General features: G+C 34.8%; 2 protein-coding genes across 3 annotated transcripts; both read right to left on the bottom strand.

Moving 5' to 3' along the window:
- Positions 1-3241: 3241 nt before the first annotated feature.
- LOC130730721 (uncharacterized) lies at positions 3242-6184 on the bottom strand. 2 transcript variants are annotated; one of them, XM_057582796.1, is made up of 7 exons: positions 5985-6184; positions 5835-5892; positions 5438-5740; positions 5295-5343; positions 4847-4941; positions 4516-4616; positions 3242-4060 (listed from the first exon to the last, which is right to left on the bottom strand). In XM_057582796.1, exons 1-7 carry the CDS (start codon positions 6122-6124, stop codon positions 4003-4005), a joined length of 804 nt encoding a protein of 267 aa, XP_057438779.1. In that variant the 5' UTR covers positions 6125-6184; the 3' UTR covers positions 3242-4002. The 2 variants fall into 2 exon arrangements, with proteins under 2 accessions (XP_057438779.1, XP_057438780.1); XM_057582797.1 differs by having other exon boundaries at positions 5835-5882; positions 5985-6123.
- A 686-nt stretch (positions 6185-6870) lies between these two features.
- LOC130730720 (preprotein translocase subunit SCY2, chloroplastic) lies at positions 6871-13966 on the bottom strand. The gene is made up of 13 exons (XM_057582795.1): positions 13293-13966; positions 12916-13004; positions 12423-12502; positions 12203-12292; positions 11728-11819; positions 10710-10793; positions 10099-10240; positions 9639-9755; positions 9289-9418; positions 8421-8544; positions 8208-8314; positions 7607-7770; positions 6871-7526 (listed from the first exon to the last, which is right to left on the bottom strand). Exons 1-12 carry the CDS (start codon positions 13837-13839, stop codon positions 7681-7683), a joined length of 1692 nt encoding a protein of 563 aa, XP_057438778.1. The 5' UTR covers positions 13840-13966; the 3' UTR covers positions 6871-7526; positions 7607-7680.
- Positions 13967-15784: the final 1818 nt, after the last annotated feature.

The raw sequence follows: 15784 nt of genomic DNA, 5'->3' as shown, positions 1-15784 counted from the left end.
TAAACAATAATATAGCAGAAAAAATAACAATAATTGACAAATGAATTCACCATTTTAAAAGGGAAAAAATAAATAAAGAAATGTATGTTTCAATTATTATTGAACAATATATATAATATCCCTTGCAGGCACAGCCTTATAATGGTTATTTGTCTATTTATTGGGTGGAATTCCGTAGTAGCAAGGATACACTTAATTATCTGATATATAGCCTAATCAGATTGCTAAAAATGTAGACCTAAGTTTTTAGGATAGATAACCCCCCACTAAACCAGTCTAATAGATGTTGCACATAGAAAGAGCATGATCCGACACTTAAGTTTCACAATTTTGAACAACTTCCATTTTGGTTTGTTATGTTAGTGGTTATGCATGCCAGATATTTTTATCAAAGTACTGAGATAAGTTCAAAATATTATCATATTTCAGTTGAATTCTTGGTCAATAATGTCTATTACAAAGAATTTGTTAAAAAATTGCAACATAAACATAATTGTGTAAAGTGTAAACCACCACATTAAAAAATCAACCTCAACTAATAAAATTAAAAGCTAGTTAAATTTTTTAAAATTTAAAAACTAAAAATTAAAAATCATCTGAACAAGCCTTAGATATCCATTGACACTAGGATAAATGGACGTTAGCATGCATTTTAAAACAAAAAAGTGAGTGAAACTCTTCTTATAGCTTGGGATGAAAGTATGCTGATATTGCACTCAACTTATATCCAAACACACTATATCATGGAGAGAACCATAAATTAGTGTTCAAGTTTTGTTGTTTAACATTTGTTAGCACCAACTAAATATTTTATCTAAGTGGAAAGTGTGTCTTGAAATACAACAACAAAGCTCTAGAAGGAAGGTTAATGTTGAGTTCAAATATAACAACCACCAAGACATGAACCACTTTATGTTGAATACAACTGAACTCTGCTTTCCAAAAAAAAGAATACAACTGAACTCGAAGAGGTTCGTTCTCAAGTTGTTAATATCTTAGGCGCTATCAAGTTATAACTCGAAGATGTTAACTCTTGAGTGGTCATACTTGACTAAGTGTTGGTGTCAAAATATGAAAAATTGACCAAGTTATTGTGTAATCTTAGTTTTGTTTGAAATCTTAAAGAAGTTTAAAGATAAAATACTTCGAGATTAAACAAGGATTATGACCAAATTTGAAGAAGTAAGCCAGAAGATCTATTTTGAAGGTTTAATTTGGAGGCTAAACTTGATGGCTCAATTTGCAAAGTCATATATCACGAGAGTGTCACAACTGCTTATCAATTTTTTTCGTATTATCTATGATTTTTTTATTTTCTCATTTATATTTATCTCATTTAAGATGTATACACTCCATAAAATGTCTAAAGTTTTTCCATATGCATATTTGCATAGACACGTGTTCGTACACTGATCTATCATTTTATATGGGGAACAACATGCATTATACTAACATTTACGCAAAACATTTGTAAAAATGATTGGTGAACACCACAATAGTAGTGAACACCCAAACACCTCTAATTTGTGAGGGTTAAAAACCGCCACAAATTGGTTTTTAACCCCCACAAACTAGGGGTGTTTGGGTATCCACCACTATTGTGGTGTTCACCAATCATTACTCAAACATTTGTGCTTGTTGCGTACGAAATATGTACCTTCATTACATGGGATCGACAAACAAAATCAGATAGGTTGCACGCGTTAACTTTGTTGGCCGCTAATATAACTTTTTGAATACGGACAAAGGAAAATAGAAGAGTTCTGCAGTGCAAGATTCACTCATTTAATAATAAATGTGAAAGATAGAGAAGCCTTAATTATGTGTGGTTCAGCTAGTCTTGTTTACTTAATTTGGCTAGTTCTGATTGTGTTGGATTGCCCTGTTCATATTGTCATTAGAAAGCACATGATAGTGACATATAATTCGGTATGCTTGGAAAAAAATAACACCTGATGATGTTTTATGCACTTGGAATTCAATCGATGATAAACATTCAAATTTCAAAAGAAAGTGGAGTAATTAATGATAAGAAACTTGCCATGACTTCTCCCATTAAACTTGCTACTTATACACCAAAACTTGTGGTACCAGTGATAGATAATTGAACAGGACATATAGTATCCTATTCATGTTTGGTGCTGCTTATCAAAAACAGAATAGAATGAGAAATAAGAGTAAAAACGTATAATTTTGATTCCACTAAAGGTGAGATTAAATATAACAAAGTGTATCATTTCAAAACATATATATGAGGATGTATCTTATGAGAAAGATGTTCTTATATGAGAATATAAGAATAAATCATGATCGTTGGATCTAATAATGGATGGTCAAGATTAAAAGGTGAATCCATTAAAAGATCCAACGATCATGATTTATTCTTATATTCTCATATAAGAACATCTTTCTCATAAAATACATCCCCTATATATATATATATATATATATATATATATATATATTAAGTATAACAAAATGTCTAGGGTGTTATTTTCATTATACCCAACCCAGATGTCAAATATTACCATAAACACCTCTTGGGATATTAAATACTTAGTCCAATATTCATTATTGCAATATAATATATATTTATATTTTATTTGGCACAAAATATATTGATCAGTTTTTTTGTCATATGATTTTTTTTTGCCATACCAAAATTCATGAGTTGAATAGAGGATGGATCATTGGTGATATTAGGTTAGGTTGCAGTCACATTAGTGGTGAAATTAGGTGAATGTATCATATGTAAGGATCCAGAATGCTCAACGAAGAAAAACCAGGTCCATGAATTAACAAAAAATAAATAAAGAAAAACCAGATCCATGCAAAAGGAGCAATAGTTATCTCCTCTACATTGAATTGGACCAATTATCCTTGAAATCATAGGAGAATAACGACTATAACATTTTGCAGTGGTTAGTGGAAAGCCCACTAAGTCAGGGAGCTGTATATATTGGTGCTATTGAAGAGCCTGGGCCACATCCCATGATTTTGTGCTGATTATAATAGTTCTTCACATTTCATCATCAATTTGGTTCAGGTCAATTAGCTTACTTTTGACTAAAAGAAAGTAGGGCTTCTATATTTGGGATGCAATAATGTTTCGCAGGGGTTAGGCTCAGGCAGCAGTGGAGGCTGTCATGCAGTGGTGGAGAAGTGTTTCATGTACCATTTTTCTTCCAGTGTAGACACCCAAAGATACGAAGAGAAAAGATAAAGTAATAGATGTGATGTATGATGAAAAGAAATAGATAGATAGAAAAATGGTGTACAAAGTGTTGTTACTCTTATGAGATGTGTAACCTCCCATGCCAACCACACATCGGAAATTAACTAATGCTCAAGCTCTTTCACCTGTTAAACTATAGGTTTGAAGAATTGTATACCTTCTAAGGCCAAGCCGTAACCTTTATCAAATCGACACTACCCAATGCTTGAATTCTTTTTTCATTGAACTCGGCTTCGAGACCATGGATTCTCCCGTACAAGCTATATCTTGATTAGAAATTGGTATTCTTTCTAGTCACATGCCAATGTCAAAGTGAAATATGGTGTCACAGGGTTATCACTAGGTGGTAACTCGAGAGTTACATAGCTTTCCAAACCAATGAGGGTTTGATGGGCTTTAAGACAAGTTCTTCTCAACCAGGTTAAACAAAGCTCAACAAGTTGGCTCTGGAATCTTTTTACATGATATTACATGGCATCGTACCACAACTTCCACATTCCTGGCTCCTCCTGGGATTAAATAATAAGCTGCAAACACTGTTTTTCCTGATGGCTTTCTGTAATGTCTTCACCAATGCATAAGGTTTCTTACTAGTCCAACCATCTGCGGTACCACATGATCTAGGTCTAAAATGTTGTAATAATAATGACCTCCAAGCTTAGCAAGCTCACATCATTATCATTATGAAAATGAAACAAGGAAACATAAGCTTCAAGTATAAGCTATATACAACATATTCTTCCTGTCTTAATTTGGAGTGGAGGACTTCATTCTTCTTGGGTTATGTTCATTGCAAGGCCTTTTATCACGTGCCGGCACTGAAACCTGTTAGAGAGAGAGCGTAAGTCATTTAAGAAGGAGCAGGGCAAAATGATATAGGCTCATATCATGAAATGAAAGAGGAAAACTATAGTATTACTAATGCAAAATGGAATTCTATTTAGGAATATCACAAGTGTTAAACAGGAAGGAAAGTTATGGTCCCCTGGCAAACACAAATGGTCTGTTTGGACACAAAAACCAGACTGTACATACATTGAATGAAAAAAAAACGACAAAGAACTGTCAGTTAAACGCGATAACGTGTTAAGTGAAGAATGGTCTGAATTCTGAAGGGTAATGAAGAAGCATGTATGCTGAAAATTTTCAGTTCCTACTAACAGATACAAGTCATGACAGGTTAAAAAAACAGGTGATTTGGTAAGCAGAATATATAAAGCCATTCATCAAAATAAAAATGTGTCCTCATAAGATAAACATTCATAATATGACAAAGATACCAGATCAAATCTTCTGAAGTAGAAGCAGCCACTTCCTGATCCTGGTTAGCCACTTCCTGATCCTGGTTTCGGCACTTAATCAGTAGCTTCAGAGGCACAACCTGTCATGAAAAATGCAGTTCAGATGACGTCAATACATGTAAACATATTTAAATTTAGAAAGCAGCAAACATTATTAGCAATTGCTATCTTCTCATGAGCATTACTGACTACAAAAGGCTCCACCAACAAGTACAGCACTAGATGGCCTATGCTAACAGGAACCATCACATACTTCCAACATTAAAATACTACAATCATGAATTGAAGATATCATCATAGCCTATTTTACCTTTCTGTTATACCTAAAATCACGTTTAGGCAGAAAATGCAGAGGCTGGTTGAAAGAACAAGGGGCCTTAATTAATACAAACAATTTGATAGGACCTGCAAAAAGGCAAGTGAAGTATAACCAATTAACCATAGTATCATTCATTAGTGAACAAAGCAAATCAAATTAAGAGTTAATATTCAAATGAGTTCTCCAAAACATACAAAAGGACATCAAGTTGGTCCAAAACAAGGATTTTGGACATCAATTAGACCCCCTCAAATTCAATGTTTCAATGAACATCAATTTAGTCCCTCAACATGTCCTAAAACATCAATTTTGTGATGCTTATTTACAGTCCAAAATCTTCGAAGGACCAAACTCGTGTCGACTCATGCATCTTTGGAGCACCAATTTGAGTTTTAATTCTTCATGTTAATGTTTATCAACTAGCAAAATCAATAACTACCAGGATAGATCACAGACCCAGCACCCTTTGAAATAAAACTCCGAATAGCCTGTTAAAGAAAACACGAAACTTAATCTCCCATTCTCCTTCCTCTCACAAAGCATCTTAATCTCAAATACATCAACAAAAAAGAGGTAATGAACCTTTCTGGAAAGACCCTCAGCTACTTTGCTCCTGGCAAAATCATCCTCAACTTTGGAAACAGCTAGTCCAGGGGGAAAGTTCAAGACAAAAATATGCTGCGGCCGAACCGGGCTAGCTCCGAGAGCCAAAATGACTTCCTCTATGTTAGGGTTCTCGTTAATCATCACTTTGATTGCAGTTTGCAAATTCAAAAGCGATTTCATCAACTTATCTAATCTCTTAATTCCCACCTTGATTTCCCTCATTTTGCTAACATGCTTTCGCCGAAACGATGCCTTCACTTCACTTCCCAACGCAATCTCCTGCGATTCAACAAATTTAGGGTTCGCGCAAATCACAAACATAGCAATCACTCGATTTCAAACGATTTCAACTGAAAAATTGAAAAATTCGTACCAGCTCCTTGATTTCGGAGTGCATTGCGTCGAATTCAGCGGTTATGTCCTGCAATGTGCTGCGTGAACGAAAATGGCACGAAAACTGAAAACTGAAACGAGAAGGGAGAGGGGAAAACGAAGAAATTGAAAATGGAGAAGAAAAAGGTACGCGGGGATTTGCTGGTGCATGTAGAGCACGAAGGCTACGACGTCGTAGATGATGTGGAAGATGGCGGAGGCATCCAAGGTGTTTGGTGCGGTGTAGATCTCCGCGGCTTCAATCTCCGGCGGCTCCGACGAGATAACCATCGTTTGCTCGGCGGCTTTGCTGGATTCAAAATCGAAAGACCCGCCAAGATAATCAGTGGGTTCATATAGCACCTTATAACGGCCCAATCAAAGAAAAAAACTGCTTTTATAACCCAAAGTTAAAAAAGAAAATTGGTTGTATTTTTTTGTTTTGTTACAATAACCCCAAGTTAATAGTTTTTTACAGTGTTAACTTCATATCCCCAGTCAACACCGCATATCCCAAGTCGTGAGACTAATCGTCACCTCATTATCAGCGCACTAAAAGGTGGGAAATTGATCAAGTAGTTTTCTTCATTCATAAGAGAAGTAGTTTTCTTCATTTATAAGATGTGAGAATCAAACTTTCAACCACTTACTTAAGGAGGAAGTGTAAAATAACTTGAAAGGAGAGAATTATCTTTTTTAATACTTAACTCAAGGATGAAATGAAATACAACGCATACAAACTTACACTTTTCAATAATTACAAATTTAAATGTAATTTTAACCAATATGTTTGTATGAGTTAAAAGATAGAAGAATATGTAAACTGTGACATGTCAAAACCTATTAGGTAGAGGGAGCGATTGTATACTTATTTTCTATATTTATTTAATTAGCACTTGACAATATTATTGATTTTTGAATAATTGTTAATAAGCAATCTAATTATCAACATTTCAGCTCCATCGCAAAATTGCAAGAGTTTACACAAGTTGCTGGTACCATAAGTTTGGTAGGACTAGGAGGAACATGGGTTCAAATTTACAATTAACAACAGATGAGCAGGGTTATAATACCATAATACAAGAACTCAGTTTACAATCCTTAGTCATAATTCATTTGGAATAAATCTGTCCTTCGTAGGGGAATGTTTAAAACCAGTTCCTTTAGCCAAAAACGAGTCATGAGCTGGGAAACGAAGCAAAACAAGCTCTCCAATTGCATAGTGCTTAGAAGTTAGATGTCTTTTGATGGGTCATCATCAAGCTCTTCCATTGCATGGTGCTAAAAGGCTCTCGTAGATCATTCATTACAAAGGCGGCGGATACAATGCAGCTTAAAACGCAGATAGTCAATCTCTAATGATTTTGTTTTTTTCTAGGATAAGAACCCACTATAAAGACATTTAACATACTATATCCAAGTGCATTGTTTTTACATTACATATCACCTTTATAACAAACAAGGATTTTCCTGTACAGATCTCAGCTGTAGCTACAACTATAACCTAACTAAATACTTCCCTCAATGTCTAAAACCATTAAAAAAAATTCTCTTTAGAGAGAAATCGGAAAATGAGGCTTCTGAATCAGCTACTACCAACAGGCAGCATTTAGCACCTTGTTACTAGCACTGCTAGCTGACCTCAATACTCAGACCCACAAACTAGATTTATTGCCCTGAAAAACAGAGCTTCCTGGAAATTTCCACAATAGATAGTGTTGATCAATTATCACAATTAAAAAATCTGTGCACACAAATAGTTGTACTACTTACCAATGCTGACCAGAGAGCTATCCTTGAGGTTTAAGTGAAATGGTAGTCGAATGGGAGCATAGCTTTTCCATAAGTTATACACCATAACGTCTCAAAGCATTGCTTAAGCTTGGCATCACATTATATGCTTGATACGATCTTCTAAGTTCAATAATGGAACCCACCTGGACCCACAAAAGCAAAGGCTACTCAGTAAAACTGTAACAGACTAGGCATGTGAACCAACCACTTGACGGTTTATCTGGAAAAAAAATTATATTTCAAATGTAATACTGTAGAAAGAAGTATAACACCAGAATGAAACCCATTTTTTTCTGTAGGGGGGGAAACTTTATGAGAATCCTCTTAATACCCAAGAGAAATGACTTTTTTTAGAAGGATGGTAGAAAGGACAAATTCAAAATACAACCGATCAGGGTACAACGTGACATGCATGGGACTCAACATAACAGGCCGAATTTATGCTTCCAACTAGAATTTACCCATTAATTCAAACAATTAAATGAAGACGGTATAGTGGCATGAATATCTTGCATGCCTGTGTGTACTGTAATTGAGTTTGCATGTAAAGTACAATTACAAGAATCCTTCTTGCACTTACAATAATTAGAACTGATGTGAAACCAATAGCAAATCCAGCATTGATACGCCGCAAATAGTGGTCCAGAACAGTTGATGTAGTGGCCAAAACACTTAATAGTAGGCCTCCTGCAAATTTCCGCAGTTTAAAATATTAACATCAACTTGCAATATAAAATTCGAATTGACAGACACATAAATGAGGCTAAAACTACTGCTTGCACCAATAACATACCCCAAAATCGTGTGGATGCCTGAACCTTTGAGAGGTATTCTATAGTAGCCTTCCCAGGCTTTATGTTGGGTATTCTTGCACCCATCTTATTTAAGTAATCAGCAATTTCCTTTGGCAAGTTAGCCTGTCCACAATCACATGTTCACATTAGAAGGCCATTTATAAGATACATACTAGTCATTCTGGTATTTTAACATATTATGGAAACTGTCAAACTAAGAATTTGACAGCTTTACAATACATGGATGTTAATTCAGTTGAAAATTAATCTGAAAGGGAAGCACAGGATTCAGATCATTGTATAGAAACATGAGGAACAGCTTTGACATCTTTTTCTCCCTTGTTCCCATACATATTTTCATTTAAAATCGAATTTGGCCTACAACAGTGCAAGGAAACAACCACTTCGCTCCACACAATGGTTTAGTTTTAAGTTACTTAAACAGTTATAGTCTGAAAATTTGGTTGAAGTTTTGCATAATTAAGAGTCAAGTATGCCGTGGCAACTAAAATTTGAAATAATGGGCTACATCAAACATTCTGGGACCTATTATGTGAACTTTGTCAAAACTAATTTTAGTAATAGAAGTGCTCTTTTGTTATACTCTTAAGCAATTAACTTCTTTAATGTTTCCGTTTCAGAACCATTGGTTAGGTAGTCAACAACCAACATAAAACCTTGTTGAGTCTTTATGGCATGGATCATTTATGTGTTATGAACCTATTTAATCCATCTACTATCTTTTCATATATTTTTCAAAAAACAATAGCTTATATTAAAATGGAATTCAGAATTGAGAATACAGAGTGAAAACTCCTCATATGAAGTAGAATGTACAATAATATACTAGCAGCAGAGAGAACTTACAATATCAAATATGTTGAACAGGAATACAAAAAATGCATATATGGAATAGTAGACCCACGGCTCAGCACCAATTGAAGTTTCAGGGTTCAACATTTCCTTGACATGCTCCCAAAAAGGTGACTGAAGCAGACTGCAAATCCATAGAAATTTCAAAAATTGTACTTCACACGAAAATAGTACATACAAAATGGAAATGACACTCTTTTACACAGAAAATATGACAAGCAACAGGTAAATGTGTTACCTAGCAAACAGAAAGAGAAGAGCAAGCAAGATAAGACACTATCAATTTTTTTATCATGAGATTGAACCAAGAATATCAGTTGAATTACTAAACAGAATATACAAACCCTGCGACAATACTTGGAAATGCCAAGAGGTAAGAGGTGGTAAGAACAGGTTGCATCCCTGCTGGATTTATATTGAAAGGAATATAGGGCTCCACTTCAGTAATTGGTGATTGCTCCCTGTTTCAATTGTAAAACAAGAAAATATCAATTGCCAGCATCAGTACACTCAAGATTATCATATAATTCCTTCAGAAAGACATACAAACAATCAGAATAATAAATAAGGACAATATTCTATTAAATATATAAGCTAAGTCTGATGTTAGTTATTTGTTAAACAAAGGAGGTACAACACACAGCAACAGAATGTCATGCTTTTTCAGGCACAGGTGCGGAACAACTTTCCTATATCATAAAATGTTAAGTACCACTTTACAATTGAGTTGAGACAATATCAAACATGTAGACACTCAAGGAGGTGAACAAGGTTCAACTGTCTGGACAAAGATAATGTGATTACCTTGCAGCAGAAGCAAGTTTAAAACCATAGTACTGAAGCTTTACTTTCCTGCAACCTTCAGTTACTACAACTGCCCACATAGTGACTGTGGTGAAGATACCCAATACTGCAAGCACATATGGCAACCAACTCACAGAACTCACTGCAATACCAAGAAATGAATCAGTTAAGTTACAAATGATTCCATGAGATAAATATGATCGTATAACTTTATTTATTTTCACCTGATTCAAGAAGTAATATCATCCTTGTAAAATTAAGTATATATGCTCTCATATAGGCCAAACTAAATTGCAGTTTTGAGCAAATTCAACATTTCGGCTGCAATCTTATTCACTTCAGTATGCTGGTCAAATCAGTTGGTAATCCAAAAGTTCCTCCAAAATAATTTATTTCTGACCTATTTGGGCCTATTTTTCACTTTATTTTTGGCCATGTATGAAACAGATTCTATCATCTTCAAGATAAAACATTTAATAAAATACACATCTCAAAAGAAAACCTAAAGTGGTCAAAATTTTAATTGGATATTAAGCTTGAGAATGATAAATGCAAGTGAAAGGGAGATGGGACGAAATTTCAAAAGCTTTAATTTGCATCATGTCATGTACCTGAAAGCTGAGTAAGCATTTTGTGCAATGTTTCCATGTAACCCGTCAGTATTCCGACACATATGATAAGAGACGAACCCTGACCTGAAGAAGGCATTATCAGTCACGGCAGAAGGAATTGAATGATAAAATAAAAAATCCAACATTTGATGTGCCTTTCAAATAACTTAACTGAGTTAAGTAGAGGAAATAATCAACGTCAGCCCAATCTTTTGCATTGTGGTAGAGAGATTAGACAGTAAAGTATACCAGATCAGCTAAAACTAACAATGTCAGATTAATTATGATTTCTGGTGTCCCTCAGATTTCTAGAATTTTTGTTTTAAATTTTTTACGGTTTTACCAAACAAGCAACAGGACCCTTGATAAAGTATATATTATATAACATATAAATTTTACTTAAACAATAAAAAATGTGACAACTTTCTCTTTAAATTTCATATTCTGAATGAAAACTAACAATAAATTGTAAATGTAAATATAATTTATAAATTTTTAAAAAAAATTAAAAGTGGGAAGTGGGTAATAAAATACATCGGGCTACGCCATTAATTTGGAAGCACAATTTTCACCTTTCTATTCAATCATATAAAACAAAATACTAGGCTTCAGAAGGAGAGGGATTGGATACCAAGTGAAGGAAAGTTATTTTCATAGTAGTATAGACCACACATGTATCATCAAAGTAGCATGCCAAATTAAATAAATAAAAAAATAGAAAATTCCCATCTTGAATAGATAAATGATTTAGAAAGATACACTAGCATATTTGTAGGTTACAATCTGCACCAGTACAAATGGGTAAAAACTCATTTGTTGTCAGTCATTGTTTAAAATTAAATAAGACTTGTAACTCCAAACTAAAAGACTTGTCAATTAAGCAACATTACTAGCGTTACAAATACGAATTTGATATTTATCAATGTCTTGCCACTATATGCTCTGATTATCTTTTAAATTTCATTTCCACAACAAAAACAAGAATGATAAAGAAACTGTTTTGTGGTAAGGAAAATACCAAATCCAGATTCTGATATGGTATCACATATCCATGTAGTAGTCATTGCACCACAAACCAACAACGAACTTGTCACCATGACATGTTTGACCCTGCAAAGTACGAAATAGTTTAGCAGAAACCAAACTATCTACACAGAATTTGAGGCAACAGACTTTCCACCTTATTTATGACTCAATAAAATAATGATAAATAAACAAGCAAAGAGAATGAGATCCATATCATAATGTATAAAACAAAGAAACAAATTTAGGAAGATAATTTCATAATTGAATGAAAGCCAATGGCACTGATATGTCCACTGATGGTAAAACTATACAGAGAAATCAGTTGGGATTACAATATATGGAAAAGAAACCATCAGTTTACCCATACTTAAGAATTATGATATCAACTTGTGAGGAAAACAAAGGTAGTTCAATTCTTTGTAGATGATTGAAATCTTGCTTGTATACTATTCTTCGAAGAAGATTACCTATGACTAGCAGCATAAATTGAGTATTGAAGTGAGTAGCAAGAAACTATTAGAGCTTCCAAAATCGCAAAGCCAAACGACATCCACCATCTGAAAAGAGAAGAACACGAGAACAATTTGTTAGTTGAAATTCCTTAAATCACAAATCAGGTAAAGTGAAATAGAAGACATTATTTAGCAAGAGATTAGCTCACTGCTCAAGATGGATAAATAGACCCACATATAACTCTTAATCTTCTCCTGCCCATCCAGACCTTCTTTCCTCAGCTTTACTAGAGAAGGAACAACATGACAGAGCACCTGCACATGAATATCTTGGATAAATACAGTTCATGAAAGGCCAAAACTTCAAAAAATAGAAAGAGCATGCACACGAAATTGGGTATCACATATATACCTCAGTACTTTTGACAACCAAGTACTTCACATTTAAAATAATAGCAAGAGAAACGGTTCTTTGTTCAAAGATACTTACTTACAAGATAATCATTTCCTTAAATAGCAACATTTTCAAATGTCTATTTCATTTCAAAAGAGGAGCACCACATATTTCGTATATAATAGTAATTACTATCACAGACTTTAGGATGTCTCTTAAACCTCTTGCAAAAGATCATAGAAATGAGAATCTTATATACCCTTCGGCCTAAAGAGTAACAAAAAAGAATTTTCCCAACAAACTAAATAACTGAAAAGGGCGTATGGTAGCGTACCTGCATGATAATGGAAGCTATTATCTGAGGACTGATTCCAAGCTGGAAAAGCGATAGCTTGAGCTCAGAAGAGAAGTCACCAAGTTCATCTGCCAGAAGCTACATAAATGGCGGTTCTCATGTATAATAAACTCATAAAAATATCCAAGTAAAAAAACTAGACTACCAAAATACATTAGATTAACCATGGTTCAAAATTCCCATTTCCACTTCACATTCACTAGCTACCTTGAACAGACACCCAATTCCCCCTCGCAATTTTTCCATTCAAATTAGTGACCCTTTTGGGTTTACAGCAGTTTCAAAACAAACACCATTCAATTTCCATTGAAAACCAAAAACGGGCATCAAATTCAACGCAAAGAAATGCAACTCACCAACAGAAGATCCAGAAACAAAGCTCATGTAATCTTGCGGTATCAACCTCCTGTCAAACCCAGGAAGAGGAATGAAATACCCAACACGGCTTATCACAATCAACACAGCAGTCACAAACAGCCTCCTCCGAATCTCGCTCTTGAAAAACGACTCAGCAGCACCGTTAATCACAGACCCGAACCGCACGAAGTTCAGAAACCTATTTCTAAACATTCTAGGTTTCAACTGAAGATCTCCCGTCGGCACAACCGCTTCCCCTCCGTCGCCGCCGCGACTCGGCAGCAGAACAACTTCCTCATTCGGAGATTCGGCTTCAACAGAGTCGCTCCGGAGCCGGTCGAAGAAGTTGACGGAGAGAGTCCTCCGGTGAGACAAAGAGCGGTTGAGGGAAGGGAAATTGTTGAGAAGGGAAACCCTAGGTGTTCCGATTCGGTGGAAGGTGATTCTGTGTGGTGGTGTTCGTCGTGGAAGGGCGTTGGGTTTTGTTTGGAAGGTGTGGTGGTGGGGGAGGAAGTGATTCGGAGAGAATCGCGTTGCTGCTTCCATGGCTGAAGTTCGGAACACTGGGTGAGTGAGTGAGTGAAGAGGTGGGGTTTATGCAGTAGTGGCGGTTAAACCCGCATCCGTGTGCGTCGTTGTTTTGCTTCTATGGTTGCACGCTCGCGGAGGATAATTTTCTCCGACCATGTCAATATAATGGACATGTGGTGGGTTGTGATTGGTTGTTTGGTTTCAGAATTTTATTACAATTTTAATTTTTGTAAAATTTCAATTGTTTTCATTTTATTATTTAACTTCAAATAGAATTTTTGAAAATTCTTGACTCCTCTTCTGAAACTTCAGTTATGTTGTGTGTGTTTGCATTTAACTTTGCAAGTTTGAGTCAATGTGAATTTGCAAAACTGAAACCGGTTAAAATGTGTTTATTGTTGTGTGATTTTTGTTTGAATATTTTTATGTCAAAAGGTAAGTTTGACAAAATGATAATAATTAAAAGAGATTAGTAATATCCTTGTCAATTGTCAAAAGGAAATGGAAATAGTAATGTCAATTAAGATATTTGTCAATTTTAAAATTTAATATCAATTCTTCAACAACATCCAACCAACCGAGAAGTAACATGAGTCTTTCATTCATAAACTCATATTGAGGGCTCAAATTTAGTTGAGCCAACTAAGGAAAAAAATAGTCAAACAAATGTGTGCATAATTCTATGTAATGTAAAATTACTTTGAAGAAGTTTAACAGAAAACCAAACATAGCCCTAGTATATTTTAAAAGCAATTGACTTTAAATTTTACATAATATTAGATTAGATTATACCTGTATATTAAATGTAGCATAAATAAAAGAAATGTTTTCGGATGTATTTTATGAAAAAAGTCTTCATCTTGTTCTAAATAGAGGTGTCAAAATAGGTAAGTCGAATAGCCTAATTAGAAGCGTGAGCTAGACTACCAAAATACGAGCTAGGTCTAGATTTAGTCTAGTCCATCCCAACTTGAATTTGACCAACAAACGGGCGATTTTACCGCTTGGCTAGCTTGGGCCCATGCCCAGGTTCCGCGGTGAAAATTTTTTTTTGGATTTGGGTCGCAAGGAAAAAATTTGATATTTTTGGAGGTTGAGCTTGGGCAAAAAATGCAATGGAAACAATGATTTTGTTTGTGGTTCAGCGTGGTCCATCCCTCTCTTCTCTCTCACTTTCTGCTCACTCACCTCCCTCTCTCCTCAGCCTTGTGTTGAGTTTTGTGAGTTGCTGCAATGTTTTGAACTGTGTGTGAAACTGGAAAATGTTGGACTTCTTGACCCATTGTTTTGAGCCGTTATAATGGGTTGATCATTAATTGATGTGTAAGATGCAGTTGGAAAAATTAGTTGAGGGGAGGAGGGAGGAGGGATTTGTGGCAATTGATTTTGGGAGTCATGAGATTAGAGGAAGGTGAAGAGAAAATTGGGGAAGAAGACATTGGTGTGTTGGTCGTGGTCGTCTTTTCTCTATCTCTCCAAGGTAGATTAGTCTTGCATTGATGCACATTTCACACATCTTTTTCAACGCACCATCTGCTCTTGTGCCACACCTGGCTTACATGCAAACATTCCAAAAGTTATGCATCTTTTTATTTTATTTCATGTGATTTTATTATTATTTTAATTGAAACGGTGATCGTTTATTTTATGTCATTTCATATAAGGATTATATAGTTCAAATCAGCTATCAATTAACCAGATTAATTTAGTAAAGTTAAAAGAATTATAATATTATATTCACTAAAATTAATTTAGTAAAGTTAAAAGAATTATAATATTATATTCATTTTAGTGGTTACACATAAATAGATCATCTCTTTAATAAGTGTATCCAAACATAAATCACGTCATTTTTAAATCACGTTTAGCAGACTCAATTCTATCAGACTCAATTATGTCAGAATCAATTTTGCAAACACTTATCAAACACACACGAAAGATAAGAGCGTCACTTGTTAGA

The sequence above is a fragment of the Lotus japonicus genome, chromosome 1, assembly GCF_012489685.1.
Source record: "Lotus japonicus ecotype B-129 chromosome 1, LjGifu_v1.2".
Lineage (NCBI taxonomy): Eukaryota > Viridiplantae > Streptophyta > Magnoliopsida > Fabales > Fabaceae > Lotus > Lotus japonicus.
The sequence above is the reverse complement of the archived record's forward strand: the minus strand, read 5'-3'. Positions and strand labels throughout refer to the sequence as shown.